Below are 15,948 nucleotides of genomic sequence, written 5' to 3' on the forward strand. Positions count from 1 at the left end.
AGTACTAAGTAACGTGTTTACCTTAATAAATCCGTTTCGTAGTCCCTGTGGGGGTAATACAAGTGTTTATGGGATGATTGGAGGGTCTTTCATCGCCCCCTGGTGTCTCTGGCCAGAAAACCATGTTTGCAACTTGACTGCCACCGGTGTGGAGAAAGCAATACACACTAATGTAATCACAAAGAAGAAGCTAACATGCTAACGGGCAAAGCTAACTGCGGGCTAACGTCACTTTAAACAGTCTTTACCGCCAAGTTTGAGTGAAAAAAAAATATTTCCATTGTATAATTGGATGCACAGTAACCCTCTCTCCCTTCGCCTTTCCTGTCAGCGTAGTATTTGCTCTCCAAGACAATTAATACGTTAAAAAATCGTAACTTGCTACTACACCTGCAGTTGCGCTTATGGCCTCTACTGCTTTAATTTATTATGACAAAATAAAATTGAATCGAAAATCAAGCTCGATCCATATGAGGAAGATAATTGCGATCATTTTTTTCCCAAAATCGCCCAGCCCTAAGGTCACGTTATACGAAAGTAAAGGAAGCTTTCCAATCCGTTCTGGCTCGTCTCCCAAATATCCAGAAATTAAAATTGAAGCCTTGTCGGCCCCCAAGAGTTTAGCGATCGGGTGAAATCAGATCCAATCGTTTCAGACTTTAAAAGGAGTTCACCCCTCTGTACGAAACGAGTACGAGGGTATAAGACCAGGCTAGGTAGAGAAGGGTGAGAGTTTAGCTTCCTGACAGCCTGGTGGATGAAGCTAGACCCTGCAGTGTCTTCCCTGAAAGCGGTTCAACTAAAGACACTGTGTGATGGGCGCATGGGATCACAGGGCTCAGAGTCCTGAATGTGGGAAGAGGAGGTCCAGCCGCTGTCATGTGCTTTTATTTTCAAGAAAAGCGCAAAACAATATAACATTTTTAGCACATCATTTTATATTCCTATCATACTAATTCCCCTCTTCTATATTTAAACATGTTCCCCTCGTTCCCATTGTTGTCTTTGTCCTAATTGTGTGTTTGGTGAGCGCTGCGGTGCGGGGATCTTCCTTGTCCCCCGCAGCTTCATTTATCAGCAGCAGCAGAGACGCGCTCACAGCTCAGAGACTGTGGGCACTTCAAGGTGAATCCCTCAGACGGCCCGGCCTGTGTCGCCTTGTTAAATCGATGAACTCACTGACAAACAGCAGCAAATGGGAACCTCGAGGCTGGGCACTTAAATACACCCTTCTGTGACACAAGTGTGGCTTATTTATTGATCAGGTCCAATAAAACTTTGTTTGGTGCTTTCGGTATTCAGTAAAGTATTGTAATTCGAGAGGGAGAGAGACAAATGTGGAGCTTTGAGAGATTAACTGGCACACGTAGACCCTGACAGGTAGAAGATGTAATGAATGTGTATGTTAAATTTCTGAGTAAGGCAATGAGGAGGAGAGGCTGAGGAGGGTCATGTTTCTCCAGTGTTTCTTGAAATGGAGCACAAGTGAGAAGGCTATTAATGCACTGCTATGTAATACATCAGAGAGTGACACTTATTTACATTTAAATTGCTTGTGTATCATGTTTTAAGCACGGGTCATTTTTATTGATATATTTTGTATTGTATTGTATTTTTTCATATACACAATAGTCTGTTTTGTTGTGTTTTGTTTTCAAATGTGTATTTCTTTCTTGGTTAGTAAAGGCCTGTCTACAGAAGTCCCTCTTGCCCATTAAGAAAATTATTGATTAGTGAACAGAATAATATTTTGATGTAAATATGACATTTCATACCGTGTTGACTTTAAAGGGACTATACAGAGTTTAAAAATGTTAAAATTAAGTATTTACCTCCCCCTACATGTTCCAGCCATGTCCTAATGTGTAGAATGAGCCCAGACCCGTTCACCACAACTGCCTTAAAATCCTGCACTCAAAAAGTTGTTCATTTGGGTCCGAAGTGCCGTCATGCACGAGCGTAATATAGAAGACCTGAGGTGGCAGTAGTGAGTATAAATATGACCAGCTTGCATCTAGTCCCTTTAAGATTCTTTTATTTGTTTCCTCTTGCTCCTCAGTATCTGTCTGACCTGCTGCAGCCCTGTAGCCCTGCACGAGCCCTCAGGTCAGCAGATCTGTCCTTGTTGGCTGTTCCCAAAACAAAAAGGAAAACTAGAGGCTCCTTCGCTGCTTCTGGTCCCAAACCGCAGAATGCACTGCCCCTTAGACTGACTGAGTCACTTGTTCTTTTTAAACCTTCTATTCAAACACACCATGTTTCTTTTTTGTTTTTTTTGTATTTTTGCTTTTAACACAGCCTGAGAAGTTTGACTTTTTAATGTTTTGTATTTTGAATTTTTACTGTTCATTTGTCTATCAATGATGGCATTTTTACTGCTGTGTTCAGCACTTTGGTCGGCGTTATTGTTTTTAAAGTGCTCTATAAATAAAGTTGGATTGGATAATGATAATATTAATTGCTTCCATTGTGGGTGTGTGTGTGGGGGGGTCTCTGAATAAAATGCTGGGCTCTTCTCAATGTGTACTACAGTTTATTTAAAACCACTTGGTTAACACCTGTCACTTCTGATTGTCGTTGCTTTGTTCATCCACATCAAGCTTCATTGCTGCCTCCCACATTTTTACTGAAATAACCAATGGCTTTGATTTTGTGTCACAGCTTCTAACAACTCACACGATAACTTATTATGCTACTGCTGCTTCTGGTTTAGTAATATTGTATTTTCTTGTGCAGCACTTTGGAAACTCTTGTTTATCCATAGAAACACAGTTGGATTGGATAACACAACATACCTGAGTGGCACAGATTTACCTGATTGTTTTGTTTCGTTGTGTCTCTGTCTCAGCGTGTCACCCGGGCTTCTACAAGGCGTTTGCTGGAAACATCAAATGCTCCAAGTGTCCTCCGAACAGCTTCAGCTTCACTGAAGGCTCTGCCGTGTGCCGCTGCGAGGCCAGCTTCTACCGGGCTGACAAAGACCCGCCCACCATGGCCTGTACACGTGAGTGAAACAATACTTTCATCAGTTTGTGTGATACAGGGTCAGAAGTGTGTGATCCGCGTGAGCTTATGGGACACTCTTGCGCTTCGTCTGTTCAGTGATTCAGAGTCAGTCATTACAACTTCATATTTGCATTAAATTACAGTTTAACTGGACTAATTCTCCTTTAATTAAAAATCCATTTGGCTGTCAGTGAGACAGACGGGGGACATGTGGAGAGCTCACCAGGGTGAGACTGGAGCTGTCTGCGATTGTTACACAGAGACATGTTATTACACAGGAGTGGCACTTACTAAAAGGAGACTGTGGAGCTGGGTAAAATTAAAATGGGGGGTTTTGCAGACAGTGTTTTAGATCTATATATAGATGCAGATGGATAAATAACTTTTGTCTCTCGTTGTATGCCAGCCTTTGTGACATTTTAAACAAATGAACTGCACGAGTGCAATACAAATTGTAGAAAGATAGAAAGCTGGGATTGTGAGGCACATACGCTGTTGTTAAGAGAGGCACAAAGGACTTTCTTGATGGGGGGGATTTTCCTGCATTATCTTAAAGAAAGACAGCGTATAACTGTGAATATTGTTAGATGAAAGTCATGCAAAAAATTCTGAATGACTATGCTTTATGATCCTCCTTTGCTTGTACCCAAAGCAACATTACTGCTGAAATACTGCAATAAAACTCTGCCTCAATGCTACACGACTCTTCTGGTGCATGTTTAAACCGTGTGGCCACAAGGAAATGTCCTCTGTGAGCAGTTATACTGCAGAGCCCCTCTCTCTGGTGATGCATTGTCACACAAGACTTTCTCCTTGCCCGGCCCATAAACAATTTCCTTCAAGTGCAGAGTAGAAATGGAGATTAAAGACTGTAGACCTGCAGCGGGAGAGAGGGGTGTCACCGGAGTGCGATAAAAGTGAAGAGAGAGAGGGCCTGACTGAGGGGAGCGTCCCGATACCATCTACCCCCCTGGAGGAGAATGGGCCTGATTGATGGCGGTGGGGCAGCTCTGCGGGACGAGGCTGTGGGTGGACTGTCCTGGGTGAAGCAAGGGAGGAGGAGCTGAGGGAGACAAAGGAAGATAAAGAAGAGAAAGACTGTAGGTTGTTGTCATTCTATAGGCTTATGTTGTGAGATTGAGGCGGAGGATAAGCAGTTCTTGGGATGTTTTTTTTTTTTTTTACAAACACATTGATAGCACTTTGGGATTATATCATTACTAGGACTAATAACAAAAATATAAACTTAATTCAGTGTGTCAGGTTGACAGTGTAATCCTAACATTTTAATATACATTTAAATGCTTTGGATTTCAACTCATGAATGAAATCAGCAATTTCCAAATTAATACAGAAAGTGCTATTATTTAATTCTAATATTTGTGTTTTTTGTTCAGTCTTTGTCCTCAGAGAACAGCATTAAAACATCTGCTGATTCTACAGCAAAACATAAGCACAAATAGATTGACAATAAATTTATCAGTAGGTACAAGTTTTAACTTTTTTAATTGATATAAGGATCTAGTCCTGTCTAAAGAGGTGGGACTTGGAGGAATTGTCCTGGGAGAGGGAAGAATCCCATTGTACGGGCTGAGCTTGGCAGGACAGGTTCCTGCAGTTCCCCTCGGTCTTTTAAGTCGGCCCGGCTGACAGCTGCTGCCTGCTCCAGCAGAATGCTCCCCCCATGAACAAACGCACCCAGTGAATGCGTCTGAGTGAGCCAAGAGCCATACATTGTATACGGCAGAGAGTTTGAGAGGCAGCCACGATGTGCTAAACGTATCCATTGCCAGTGCACTTCCCAGTTTTTCTCAAGGTTTTTAAGATAATGCCCAAGAAGTTAGCCACTTTTGGTGCACAGCTGGCAAAATAACAACGTGTGCGACAGAAATGAAAAACCAGGGCACTCTTCTTCAAGGATCTAAAAATTGTAAATGTCTTGTATGTTTATTTCATGCATAGCAGCCAACAATTGACCTTCTTCACATTGAATCTAATTTTAGAATGATTGTTTGTGTTTTATTGATCTACATGTTTGGTAAAGTACTTTGAAAAACATTCTTTGTATACAAAAAGTATGTCTCCTTGTTGTGTGCAGGTCCTCCATCTCCTCCTCGTAACCTAATGTTCAACCTCAACGACTCGTTCCTGTTGCTGGAGTGGTCACCTCCCAGTGACAGCGGGGGGCGCAGGGACCTCACCTACAACGTCCTGTGCAAGCGCTGTGGTCCGGAGCCCGACCAGTGCCACATCTGTGAGGAGGAGCTGCGGTTTCTGCCCCGGCCACTAGGACTTACCAACGGCACCGTCACTGTCACCGACTTCTCCGCTCACGCCAACTACACCTTTGAGATCGAGTCGCTCAACGGAGTGTCCGACCTGAGCTCCTTCCCTCGTCCGGTGGCCATTATCACAGTCAGCACAGACCAGGGGGGTGAGTACTGAATCCTCCTGTTCTTCCTGTAGGGGTATACAACACACCTTAACCTGAGGCGAACACACTTTCTCCAGTTTGGCTTTACCTAAAATCTAAAAGCTAAAAGATATGATCATCGACTTTAGGAAGAGCGCTCTCCCACATGTTATAAAGGGACAACCAGTGGAGTGTGTGGAGTCCTACAGGTATCTTGGAACAATTATAGATTGTAAACTGAATTTTAATGAAAACTGTGCTGTTGTTTGTAAAAAAGGGTCACCAACGACTGTATTGTCGTCGGAAACTGTCCTTCTTTCATGTAGATAAAACTGTGATGACACTTTTTTATCGGGCATTCATATTAGCGACCCTTAAAAAACACCCTGAATCAGCTGGGCAAGTAAAGTCATCGGCCTGCCTCAGACCAGTTTGGATTTTCTGCACGATAAACAGTTAGAGAGGATGGTACGAAGCATCATAAAAGACACTGAGCATGCTTTGCATTCAGAGTTTCGATCTGGGCGTAGGTTTTTGATGCCAATTAGCGATACGAACCGTTTTAGGAAAAGTTTTGTTCCCGCTGCCCTTTCCTTGATAAACAAGTAGGGATCAAATTGCCCCTGACACGACTTTTTATCTTTGTTACTGTCCAGTGGCTTAAATTTCAGTTGTATTTGTACCAAAGGCACATCCTCTTAGTATCTGGAGCACTTACAAGCTTTTTATTTAAATATGTATGATGTTTTATCCTTGTATAATGTGTTTTATAATGTTTTGACTAGTTCTCAGAATTGCAAGACGAATTTCCTCACGGGTATAAATAAAGTAACTGAACCTAACCTAAGCTTCTTGAAAAAAAGCGCCAAAACGCAAGGATGAAAACACAACCAACAAGTGACAAAAACATGACTAAAATGTGATGAAAAAGCAACAAAAGAGCATCAAAAACATGCCGGAAAAGCAACAATAGCACATTTTTTTTCGAAACAACAAAAATAAGATGAAAACGCAACACAAAAGCAGCCAAAGAATAACAGTAAAGTGTCATAAAAGAAAAAGGAGAAAAAGGTGGCAAACATGTGGCGAAAAACTGGCAACAACAAAAAAGCAATGAAAAGAAATGTCAAAAAAGTTACTACAACGCGGCAACAATGCAAGGAAAACGCTCAGTTTCAATGAGTTTTGTAGGTCTTTCAAATTAGGTGTTCCACTGGCCTATAGGCTGTAAAGTTTCAGATTTGGGGAAAGCTGAACTGGAGAAAATGCACTTAAGGCGGGGTTTAAGAGGCTAACCTATACTGACATGCCAATCAGTTTGCGCAGTGAAAATTTTGACTGAAGATGCCCTGAAAGAATCCCAGAAAGAGGATACAAAGACATTGCTTCATTGTGACCTCTGCAGTAAACTACTCATACGACAAGAATCCAACCAGTTGCTCAATTAAGATGACATACTTGATAAAAGCCTGTTTCCTGGCTGCATTCTGCGTAGTTTCTAATATTTAAAGTGCATCTGTGTGAGCCAACAGCGATGTTTACAGCAGAGAGTTTGAAAGGCAGTCATAATGCGTGATGTGTTTTATTGCCAGTGTACATCATTGCTTGTGCTATTGCTAAGTTTGACAAGTCCTTTGGAGCCTCGCCAAAGCCCCGGAACTTAAGAATGGAGGATGCATTTTGTTGTCTTCAATCAAAACCATAAACTTTATAGATATGCAGTGTCTTCCTCTGCACAGACTTCCAATTTCCATCATTTTTAAGATGTAACATTGTGTCCGTAATGGCTTTGTCAGTCCCTTTTATATACGATTTGTTCCTTTGATTCTTTTGATTCCTTTTCTGTTTTTTTTATTGTGTTGTTTGACAAGTAGGGTCTGACTGTGCTGCCTATAGATTAGCTTCCAATACAGTTTCCAGTGAAGTGAGAAAGTGGTGAATTTCCGATGACATCTGCTAAATGTTATTGTAGTCTGTGGTTTTGCATTCTCAGCTGGCGCTATACTGTATGTGGTGGCAGGAGGCCAGGCTGTCTCTGTCTAGATCCCTGCTCCAAATACACTTTTTTTTAATTCAGAAAGCTCTACATATTTCCTCTGGGACATTGCATGGCGTGTAGAACGCTTATGTTTTTAATTTGTGATTTGCAAACAGTGCTTTCTGCCGCCCTCTCCTCCCTCCCGGCATCTCCCCTGACTATTCTCTTTGCCATATTTCAATTGACTGTTGGTCCTCCTCCTCTGCGTATTTGTTTTTGTTCTTTCTACCTCTCCCTCTATCCTTCTGCTGACAGGGGTCTGTGGGGGAAAAGCATTTCTCTGCCAAACCATTAAATGCATTATTCAATCTCACAGGGGAGCGGCCCTCGCCTTTATACAGGTAACTCGATGTCGCACCGGGCCTTTTTATTTCATTAGGAAGCCCAGTTTAGCACACGGTCTAGTGGCAGGTCCCCAGGCTGTCCACAAGAGTCATTTGATCGCTAACACACCTGGTTACTGTTATTTAGCGTGCTCGGGGGATGCGACACAGGCGTACGGCCGGTCGCGAGACTTTGATAAACTTTTGAGTGATGTGGCAAACTTGCTGCCAATGTGGTCGTTTTTTGAATATACTATTGTCTCCTGTTTCGCAAAAAACATTGAACATTAGATCATTTTTGTCTATGTTATGTAATGCCATCTAGTGCCGCACTCGGAGCACTTCTATCAGTTTATTTTAGAAGCTGATTTGCACTTGTTTAAAGGTGTGAAAGTATTTGACCAACTCCTACCTCCTGCTCTTGCATAATTCAGTGATTTGAGTGTGGTATGAAATCTGTGAAGTGCGTGAAGCTTTGAGTGGAAACAGCGTAGGTGTAGACAGACATGTTTTGCATAAGTTGATGGCTCACAAGTATCATATTACACTTTGTAACATGTGCAAAAAAAAAAAAAAGATCAAATAAAAACAGAAGCAGGGGAAATACTCTGACATCTCCCTCGGGTTAAAGGTTCTGTGAAATTACAATGTGACTATTACTTATTAAACTTTATTGTGCCCTCTATGGTAAATATTTCCTCTGCATCTGACCCATCCTTCAACCAGACCAATCTGTCAGCAGCAGTGGGCGACTGCAATATCCTGATCTTGAGCCAAGTTCGTGGTCAGGTGTATACATTAACTCAAAGATTATCCTACTGTCTGGAACGAAACCAACATCGCTGATAAAAAATGTTCCATAGTATGCGGTTTAAAGGTGAAATCTATAATTCTCCATTTTTATTCATGCTAATCCACGTAACTCTATTGAGAAAATTAAAGTCGCACCCTCACTGTTGCTTCCCTCACACTTCAATTAAAAAAGCAGGTAGAAAAGCTAGTTAGTGAGCCGGATTTCAACGCGTCTGTATCAGTGCTATTTCCGTTAAAAGGTGGAAGGCTGACATTTACAGTGTTACCCACACAATTATTACTGGATTACTGCCTGGCTCACTATATAGATATGTAGTTTTAGCTGCTGTATAATGAGCTCATATGTTAGTGACCTTATGGCTCCATTACATTAGAATTGTCAATCCATTACACATAGATGTGTCTTATAGTCTATTTTTACACCATATCAGAGCATATTTTAACTGCTCATTGTGTCGCTGTGCTTTTAATTGGATCTCGAAACTGAAGCACTAATAAATATTCACTATGGACTTTTTTTTTTACCTATTCACATGTATCCCAATACCCATAAAGGAGTTGATAGACACACTCTAGCCCAGAGCCTGTACCCAAAACAGGCTACATGATCTATTGCAGTCTAATTGAAAATGCAATTTGAACAGATGTATTTATTACATGACAAAAGCTATACAGTTTTATCCATCCATCATCTTCTTTGTCCGGGATTAGGTCGCAGAGGCTGCATCTGAGCAGATCTCCAGCTTTTCCAGGGGGATCCTCGGACACTCCCAGGTCAGCTGAGAGACCCAGGAGTGCCTCAGGAGTATTTGAAACAATAGTTTAAGACACGAAAGAAAAAAGGTTTGTTCCACGAAAGGACATTTCCATTTAATAAAAAAGCACCTTTCTTTCTCTGTCTTTTTCTCTGTCTTTTTTCTTCTTTGCAACAACAGCATTTTACGTTATTCATCTGTACATGATTGTTATAGAGCTTTATGCCTCGAGAGAGTCTTCTGTAGTGGCCATTATGTGATTTTGTATGGGTGTGTTTGTTGTTTGGGTGTATGGGATTTAGTTGTATGTTTATGTTTATGTCCTGTGTTTCTTGTTCCTTTGCATGCTGTACTGCTACGTCAGTTATGTGCATCATTTTCCTTGGAGAAGATTGAGGACCTTCTTGAAAATGGCATGGTGTAAAAAAATACATTTACATAGTCTTCCCTGGGGCCTCCTTCCAATGGGACATGCCCTGAACAACTCCCCGGGGACCTTACCACGATTTTTGGTGTGAAGGAGCAGCAGCTTTACTCCGATCTGAAATCCTCACCCTATATGTGAGAGTATGCTAGGCACCCTGCGGAGGAAACTCATTCCAACCGCTTGTACTGGAACCGCTTGTCTCGCCTCTATCCTTTCGGTCAGAGATAGGTTGACCAGTTAAACCTAGAGCTTTGCCTTTTGAGTCAGCTCCTTCATCACTACAGTCTGAATAGTTAGTTTGCAGAAGTCTGTTAATCTCATGCTCCATTTGTCCATCACTCATGAACAAGACCCCGAGATACTTGAGCTCCTCCACTTGAGGCAGGGACTCTCCACGGACCTGAAGTGGGCAAGCCACCTTTTCCACTGAAGAACCGCTGCCTCAGAGTTGGAGGTGCTGATTTTCATTCGAGACGCTCTCATCCAGGCTCCAAGCCGTGACACAGCTCACCCCTTCTCCGCAGTGCAAGAATAGGCAAAGATAGTCGCCGAAGCCTTGCTACTGAAACGCAACATTCTGCATCCCATTCAGGGGCGGACTGGCCATATGTCCATTCTGGAAGAGCACAGAAGGGCCACTGGCTCTAGGGCCACCAGTCCCGCCTCAACCGAGCTTTACCCAAATCTAAAAGCTAAAAAGAAAAGCATCAAAATAGCGAGAAAAAGAGGATGAAAAGTCAACAAAAACATGAGAAAAACACGGACAAAAAAAACCTACAAAAGCTTGAGAAAAACACAACAAAAAATGATAGAAAAAATCATTAAAAAAACAAAAATATGACAAAAATGTGGCGACGTGACGAAAAGTTTCCATCACTTTTGTAGGTCTTAGCTTTCAAATGAGGCGTTACATCGTTGCTCTCCAGTCGAGAAGCTTTTAGATTTGGGTAAAGCCCAGTATGAAAAAACATGAATCTAAAAGGAATTCCGTGGAGTATGGTGTACCACAAGGTTCAATTTTGGGACCATTATTATTTATTATTCATATTAATGATTTTGCTTCTGTTTCTACGACCACCTTTGAAGTTCTTTTTGCTGAGGATACCAATAAAAAATAATAATGATAAAAAGCCAAACTGGGGAAAATGCACTCGTTAATGTTAAGGCCCCGGGGGGTAAGAGGTTGAAATATGTATTTGTGGAAGTGCACAATTACGCTAATTTGGGCCCGGCTGGTCAGAGTCCAGGGCTGTTTTTCAGTCCCAGTCCGCCCCTGATCCCATTCAGTGTCTGACAGTAGATACATCAGCGGAGGTTTGTTTTGATGCAGAATCAGTGGGAGGAGGTTTCTAAAGGAGCGGAGGCGTTCAGCGTTTGTCACTTCGGAAGCTTTTTTCTAACAAGCTAAATGACCATGAACAATATGTGTTTTAAATCATTACCAAATACTAGGAAAAAAAAGCACAACACCCCCTTTAAAGCCTTTATCGTTTCCAGACAAAGATAAATACCCTATTTATGGAACCACGGGGTATTTTTCTATGATGTATTCAGTGGAAATGCAAAATATTCCCCTACCCTATGAATTCCCTTGATAGAAAAGAATGCAGATCGCCTAAAGTGCGTCTGAATGCGTGTGCTGCTGCAGTAATCACTTTTGCCGTATAATAATGCATACGGACCGATACATTTACGCGCAGCTGCTTTAAACTGAGTGTGATGGGTTCGTTTGGGAAGGTGCACAGACAAAACACGTCATTAGCATAGTGTCCCCTTCAGCAAAAATGATCTGGTGAGGAAGTTTAAGAGCGGCCAGTAATAATGAAATAAATTAGACGCAGTTATTAAAATGCAGATGCTTCTTTTTCGCTAAACGCTTTTGTGCCGGCGCATTTTGCAGATGATAGGACTTGCTTAAACATGCACGCCCACACAATATCGAGTAGGGGATGAAATAAGGCGTGCTATATTATGCCTGTGATAATTTGCTGTCAGGCATAACCTTTTCACCATTTTTGATTCATCCGATGTGGGAAATGGCGGGCTATAAGGCGCACATATATATTTGCAAAGAGACTGGATTGTAAAGCATAAGGATTAACAGCAGGGGGGGTGGGTGTCTCAGCCCAAGCCAAATCCATGTTATATTTGTAGATAGACACAAAAAGAGTCGAGGGAAATTACCAGTGCATTTGTTTCTAAACTCTGCAGCGACAACAGCGAGGAGCTCCAGCTGTCTCGCGGACTCTCAGCTTACACAGACTACTTCCTGGTTTATTATTAGGGGATATGTGTCAGAAGGAAAAGTTTTGTTCTTTCAAAAGTTTTATAGCGGAGACTTTAGATGCACAGATGGACAGAGGATGTAGGACTTATTTGCACGTGCAACCTTTTAAGAAAATAATTGTGACATTCAAAGGCTTTTTTAAACAGATCCAATCAACATATTTTGTCTGCAACATAATACGAGAAATTGTGAAAGGGTTTTACAAAAGCAAAACACATTTTAATTCACCTATGGATTAATGTACTTAATGCTTTCTGGTAACACTTTAGATGACAGCCCGCAAGTTCCATGTGTAGGTACAGGTAACAACAAACAAGCACTTTAGATTACAGTCCGTGCTCACGTGGAGTCACACATTAGGTACAGTGTATTTGTGCGTTAGTTATGCAGTTATTTTCCTCAATTTATGAAACTTTATGAAGCTAAACACCTGCAACTACATACTGTACACCTTAGTTACTCTTTGTACCCCTTTATGCACTTGTTTAGATCCTGCACTTTAAAGGGACTATACGGAGTTTAAAAATGTTAAAAGTAAGTATTTTCATCCCCCTACATGTTCCTGCACTGTCGCTCAAAAAGCTGTTAATTCGGGTCCGAAGTGCCGTCATGCACAAGCTTAAAATAGAAGCTGCAGTTACGCGTAAGACCTGAGATGGCAGTAGTGAGTATAAAAATGACCAACTTGTATCTAGTCCCTTTAATGTAGTTACTTACATTAAATGTTTTAATTACAGTACTTAATTAAAAACATGTAATTATTACCTGTACTGACATTATTACTCATTCTTGATCCCTGTACCTGTAACTTGCAGGCTGTATTCTTAAGTGTTACCTGCTTCCTTTTAAGTATGGCAAATCATTTCCTATGCAATCGACAAAAGGAAAATACTTCTTGAACTGAATACATAGTATATATTTCCTATGTATTTTGATGAAAGGCACTTTGGTCGGTCAAGTGTTGTTGTAAAGTGCTCTAATATAAACTTTGACTGATACAAAAAGTGAGCTGACGGTATAGATGATGTGAAAATATGACCATAAGTTTCGAAGTCAAAAACTTTAAAAACACTTAGCTGCATGTTTATATCAGCATTTTTATCCGTGTTGGCACAAATGCACCAATTAATATAACATAGCTGAGATGATTATTTAACACCTGCTAATTATGATTCTGATGATAAGTTGCCGGCTGGGAAAAGCTCTTAGATGAGATACAGAAATAGTATCCATGTTGTAGGGTAGGCAAAACAACGCACCAGAGGTACAGGTGGTGGGTGGTAATGTATTAGTGAAGGAAGAGCTTGGGATGAACTCAATGTGCCTCGCTAGTTTGACTTGACTGAGGTCTGTTGCAACACTCAAGACAGACTTGCACCACAGCCGCTATGTTTATTCCTTTAGGATGTGTCGAAGGATAAAATGCAAACTGGCAGATGACTTATACATGACCTCTTGTGCTCACAGATGAGAAAGACAGGCAGGATTATGGCAAGATTATCTTTTACAGGATTACGGGAGGGGGAAAAAAAAACAAACAAACTGGAGATTATGTCCTTTTGAATGAATCGTTGGCAGAACATTAGTTGTTGACAAAAGTACAAGCAACATTTACTTGATATTATATGAAAGCATTTCATGTTACCAAACCTTCATGTTTGTGCTACAACAGCTCCCTATAGGCTGATAACTCGTATGGCACCACGTCTCTGAGGGGCACCATGTTGTGTGACCGAACGGTATTGTATAGTATTTGCGCCGCCGTTTTATTTACGCGGCTGACAAAAAACGCCCACATTCAATGAGAACGATGAGAAAGAAGAGGTATGTGTGCAAATACAACTGATGATACAACACACACAGGAAGCTCTGTGCTGCGCGAGGAGGAGACTTCACGAACGCCCCCCCGCCCGTTCATACTAACGTAGTACATTAGCTGCAAACTTAAGTTCAGATGTCCTGACAAAACATTAGTATCATGTAGTGTTCTCTGCTGCCTGTGCTCGCAGCTGCCAGTGAGAAAGGAAAGAGACAAAGGCGCAGAGAGGGACAACACATCTGAGGTGAAGTTCGCTGCGGCTGCAGGGGCGGAGCAGAGAAACTCAGGTTCTGGGGGGAAGGGGAACCAACTTTTTTTCTTATTTAGGCCCGAGCGCCATACATGGCGATAGGGACTATTGCTTCTGCAACGCAGGGGGCCACCAGGGTGCGCTTCGATGCCGTACGGAGTGCACAACGGACACGACAGCGACCTCCTACCACGAGAGACGCATAGGACTCGGCCAGAGCTTTCCGAAAATGTCTAATGTGTAAAAACAGCTACAATGGAAAAACGCCTATATTGTTTTTGCGTTTGCAGAAAAGCCTTCCCGGGGGCTTCAGCGGCCAACCGCGCGCTCCACGTACACGCCAGAAAAAAATGACCCACAACTTTTTTGTGCGCCTTAGCCAGAGCTTTCCAACGGTGTACAGCATGTGGTGGTAACGGCAACGGCTTAGGTTTTTTTGGCAAAAAACGATTATTAGGCCCGAGCGGCCTGCCGTCGCAAGGGCCTATTGTAATCGCAATCACAGCGCAGTGCGCGCAGCGCACTGAACCTAAGTGCGCGGAGCGCACAAAAACAGCGCGAAGCGCTGTCCCCATGTCAACCGTAAACTCACCATGTAAAACAGTGACAGCCCACACCGAAGGTGTGGCCCCTTATACTTATTATTGCATTAAAATGAATGGGGGTATATAGTGTAAATGGGGGTATATAGTGGATGACGAGCGCGAAGCGCTCGTCATCCACCCAGGACCCCCACGGATGCGTGCGGATTGTTGAAAGCTTTCCAAAAATGTATAATATGATGTCGTCGCGAAAGCGACGATATTGTTTTTGCCGAAAATATTATTATTCTTTCTTTCTTCTTCTTCTTTCTTTCTTTCTTTCTTCTTCTTCTGCTCTTTGAGCAGGAATTTGACCCCCTGAACATAGTCGAAAACTCACCAAACTTTGCCCAAAATTCAGGTCCGGTGAAAAATTAATTAAAATGTGTGTTTCATATTGGGGAAAAAAAAAATGGCGCGACAGCGCCACCTACAAAAGTGAAAATACATTACGCCAATGGGGGAGGGGCCGAAGGAAACTTTGTCGCAGAGCGACGAGATTCGGTACAGACATTCGTCATGTGACGACCCAAAAAAAATATTATTGTGGCCACGCCCCCTGACAAACCGGAAGTCCGCCATTTTGACAGGAAGCCCGGAGAATGCTGAGTCAGCGTTTTCGCTGACATCGCATTTTAACGAACTCCTCCTAGGGCGTTTGACCAAATGAGCTCAAAATCGCTCCAGTTCATCTACAGATGTGGGGCATCAAAAGTTATCCAAATTTTTTGGCTACGTTTTACGGTTTGTTTGCGGCGAAGCCGCAATCTTTACGAAGTATTTTGCGATTCATCAAGAACTACAAATCGCTCCCATTCGCACAAACAAACTCCGATTACAAATCGGAAATATACATTTTATTGACCTTTCACCCCTGGACACAGCAAGTGTGAAAAAGTGACATTGGGCGCGATAGCGCCCCCTCCAGGTGCAGAAGAAAAATTGCATTATGGGAAAAAAATTAGTTTGTCGGAAATGGATGAAATTCGGTACAAATATAGTTGATGGCATCCCGATCCAAAAAGCCAATGACACCCATATCGTATTTTGTACGGTGTTGCCATGGTGACGCCCAGGGCCTCCCATGTAATTCTAATGGGACTGACACATAAATCTCACATTATACAAAATTACAGCGCGTTAGCGCCCCCTGTCAGGAGCTTGTGGACAGTGGTCATGGAAGTACGGCCCGTTAGGGCCGTCTGATGCTAATTGTGAAATCAAAAAGATTACGGG

At 42.2% G+C, this 15,948-nt stretch overlaps 1 protein-coding gene across 1 annotated transcript in view; it reads left to right on the plus strand.

Moving 5' to 3' along the window:
- epha6 (eph receptor A6) overlaps positions 1–15,948 on the plus strand; it is a 320,275-nt gene that overhangs the window by 110,678 nt on the left and 193,649 nt on the right. Inside the window, exons 4-5 of the mRNA XM_079563391.1 lie at positions 2,849–3,004; positions 5,105–5,440. Coding sequence (XP_079419517.1) covers positions 2,849–3,004; positions 5,105–5,440 — 492 coding nt within the window. The remainder of the gene's footprint in view (positions 1–2,848; positions 3,005–5,104; positions 5,441–15,948) is intronic.

Source organism: Gobius niger (assembly GCF_951799975.1).
Source record: "Gobius niger genome assembly, chromosome: 9".
Classification (NCBI taxonomy): domain Eukaryota; kingdom Metazoa; phylum Chordata; class Actinopteri; order Gobiiformes; family Gobiidae; genus Gobius; species Gobius niger.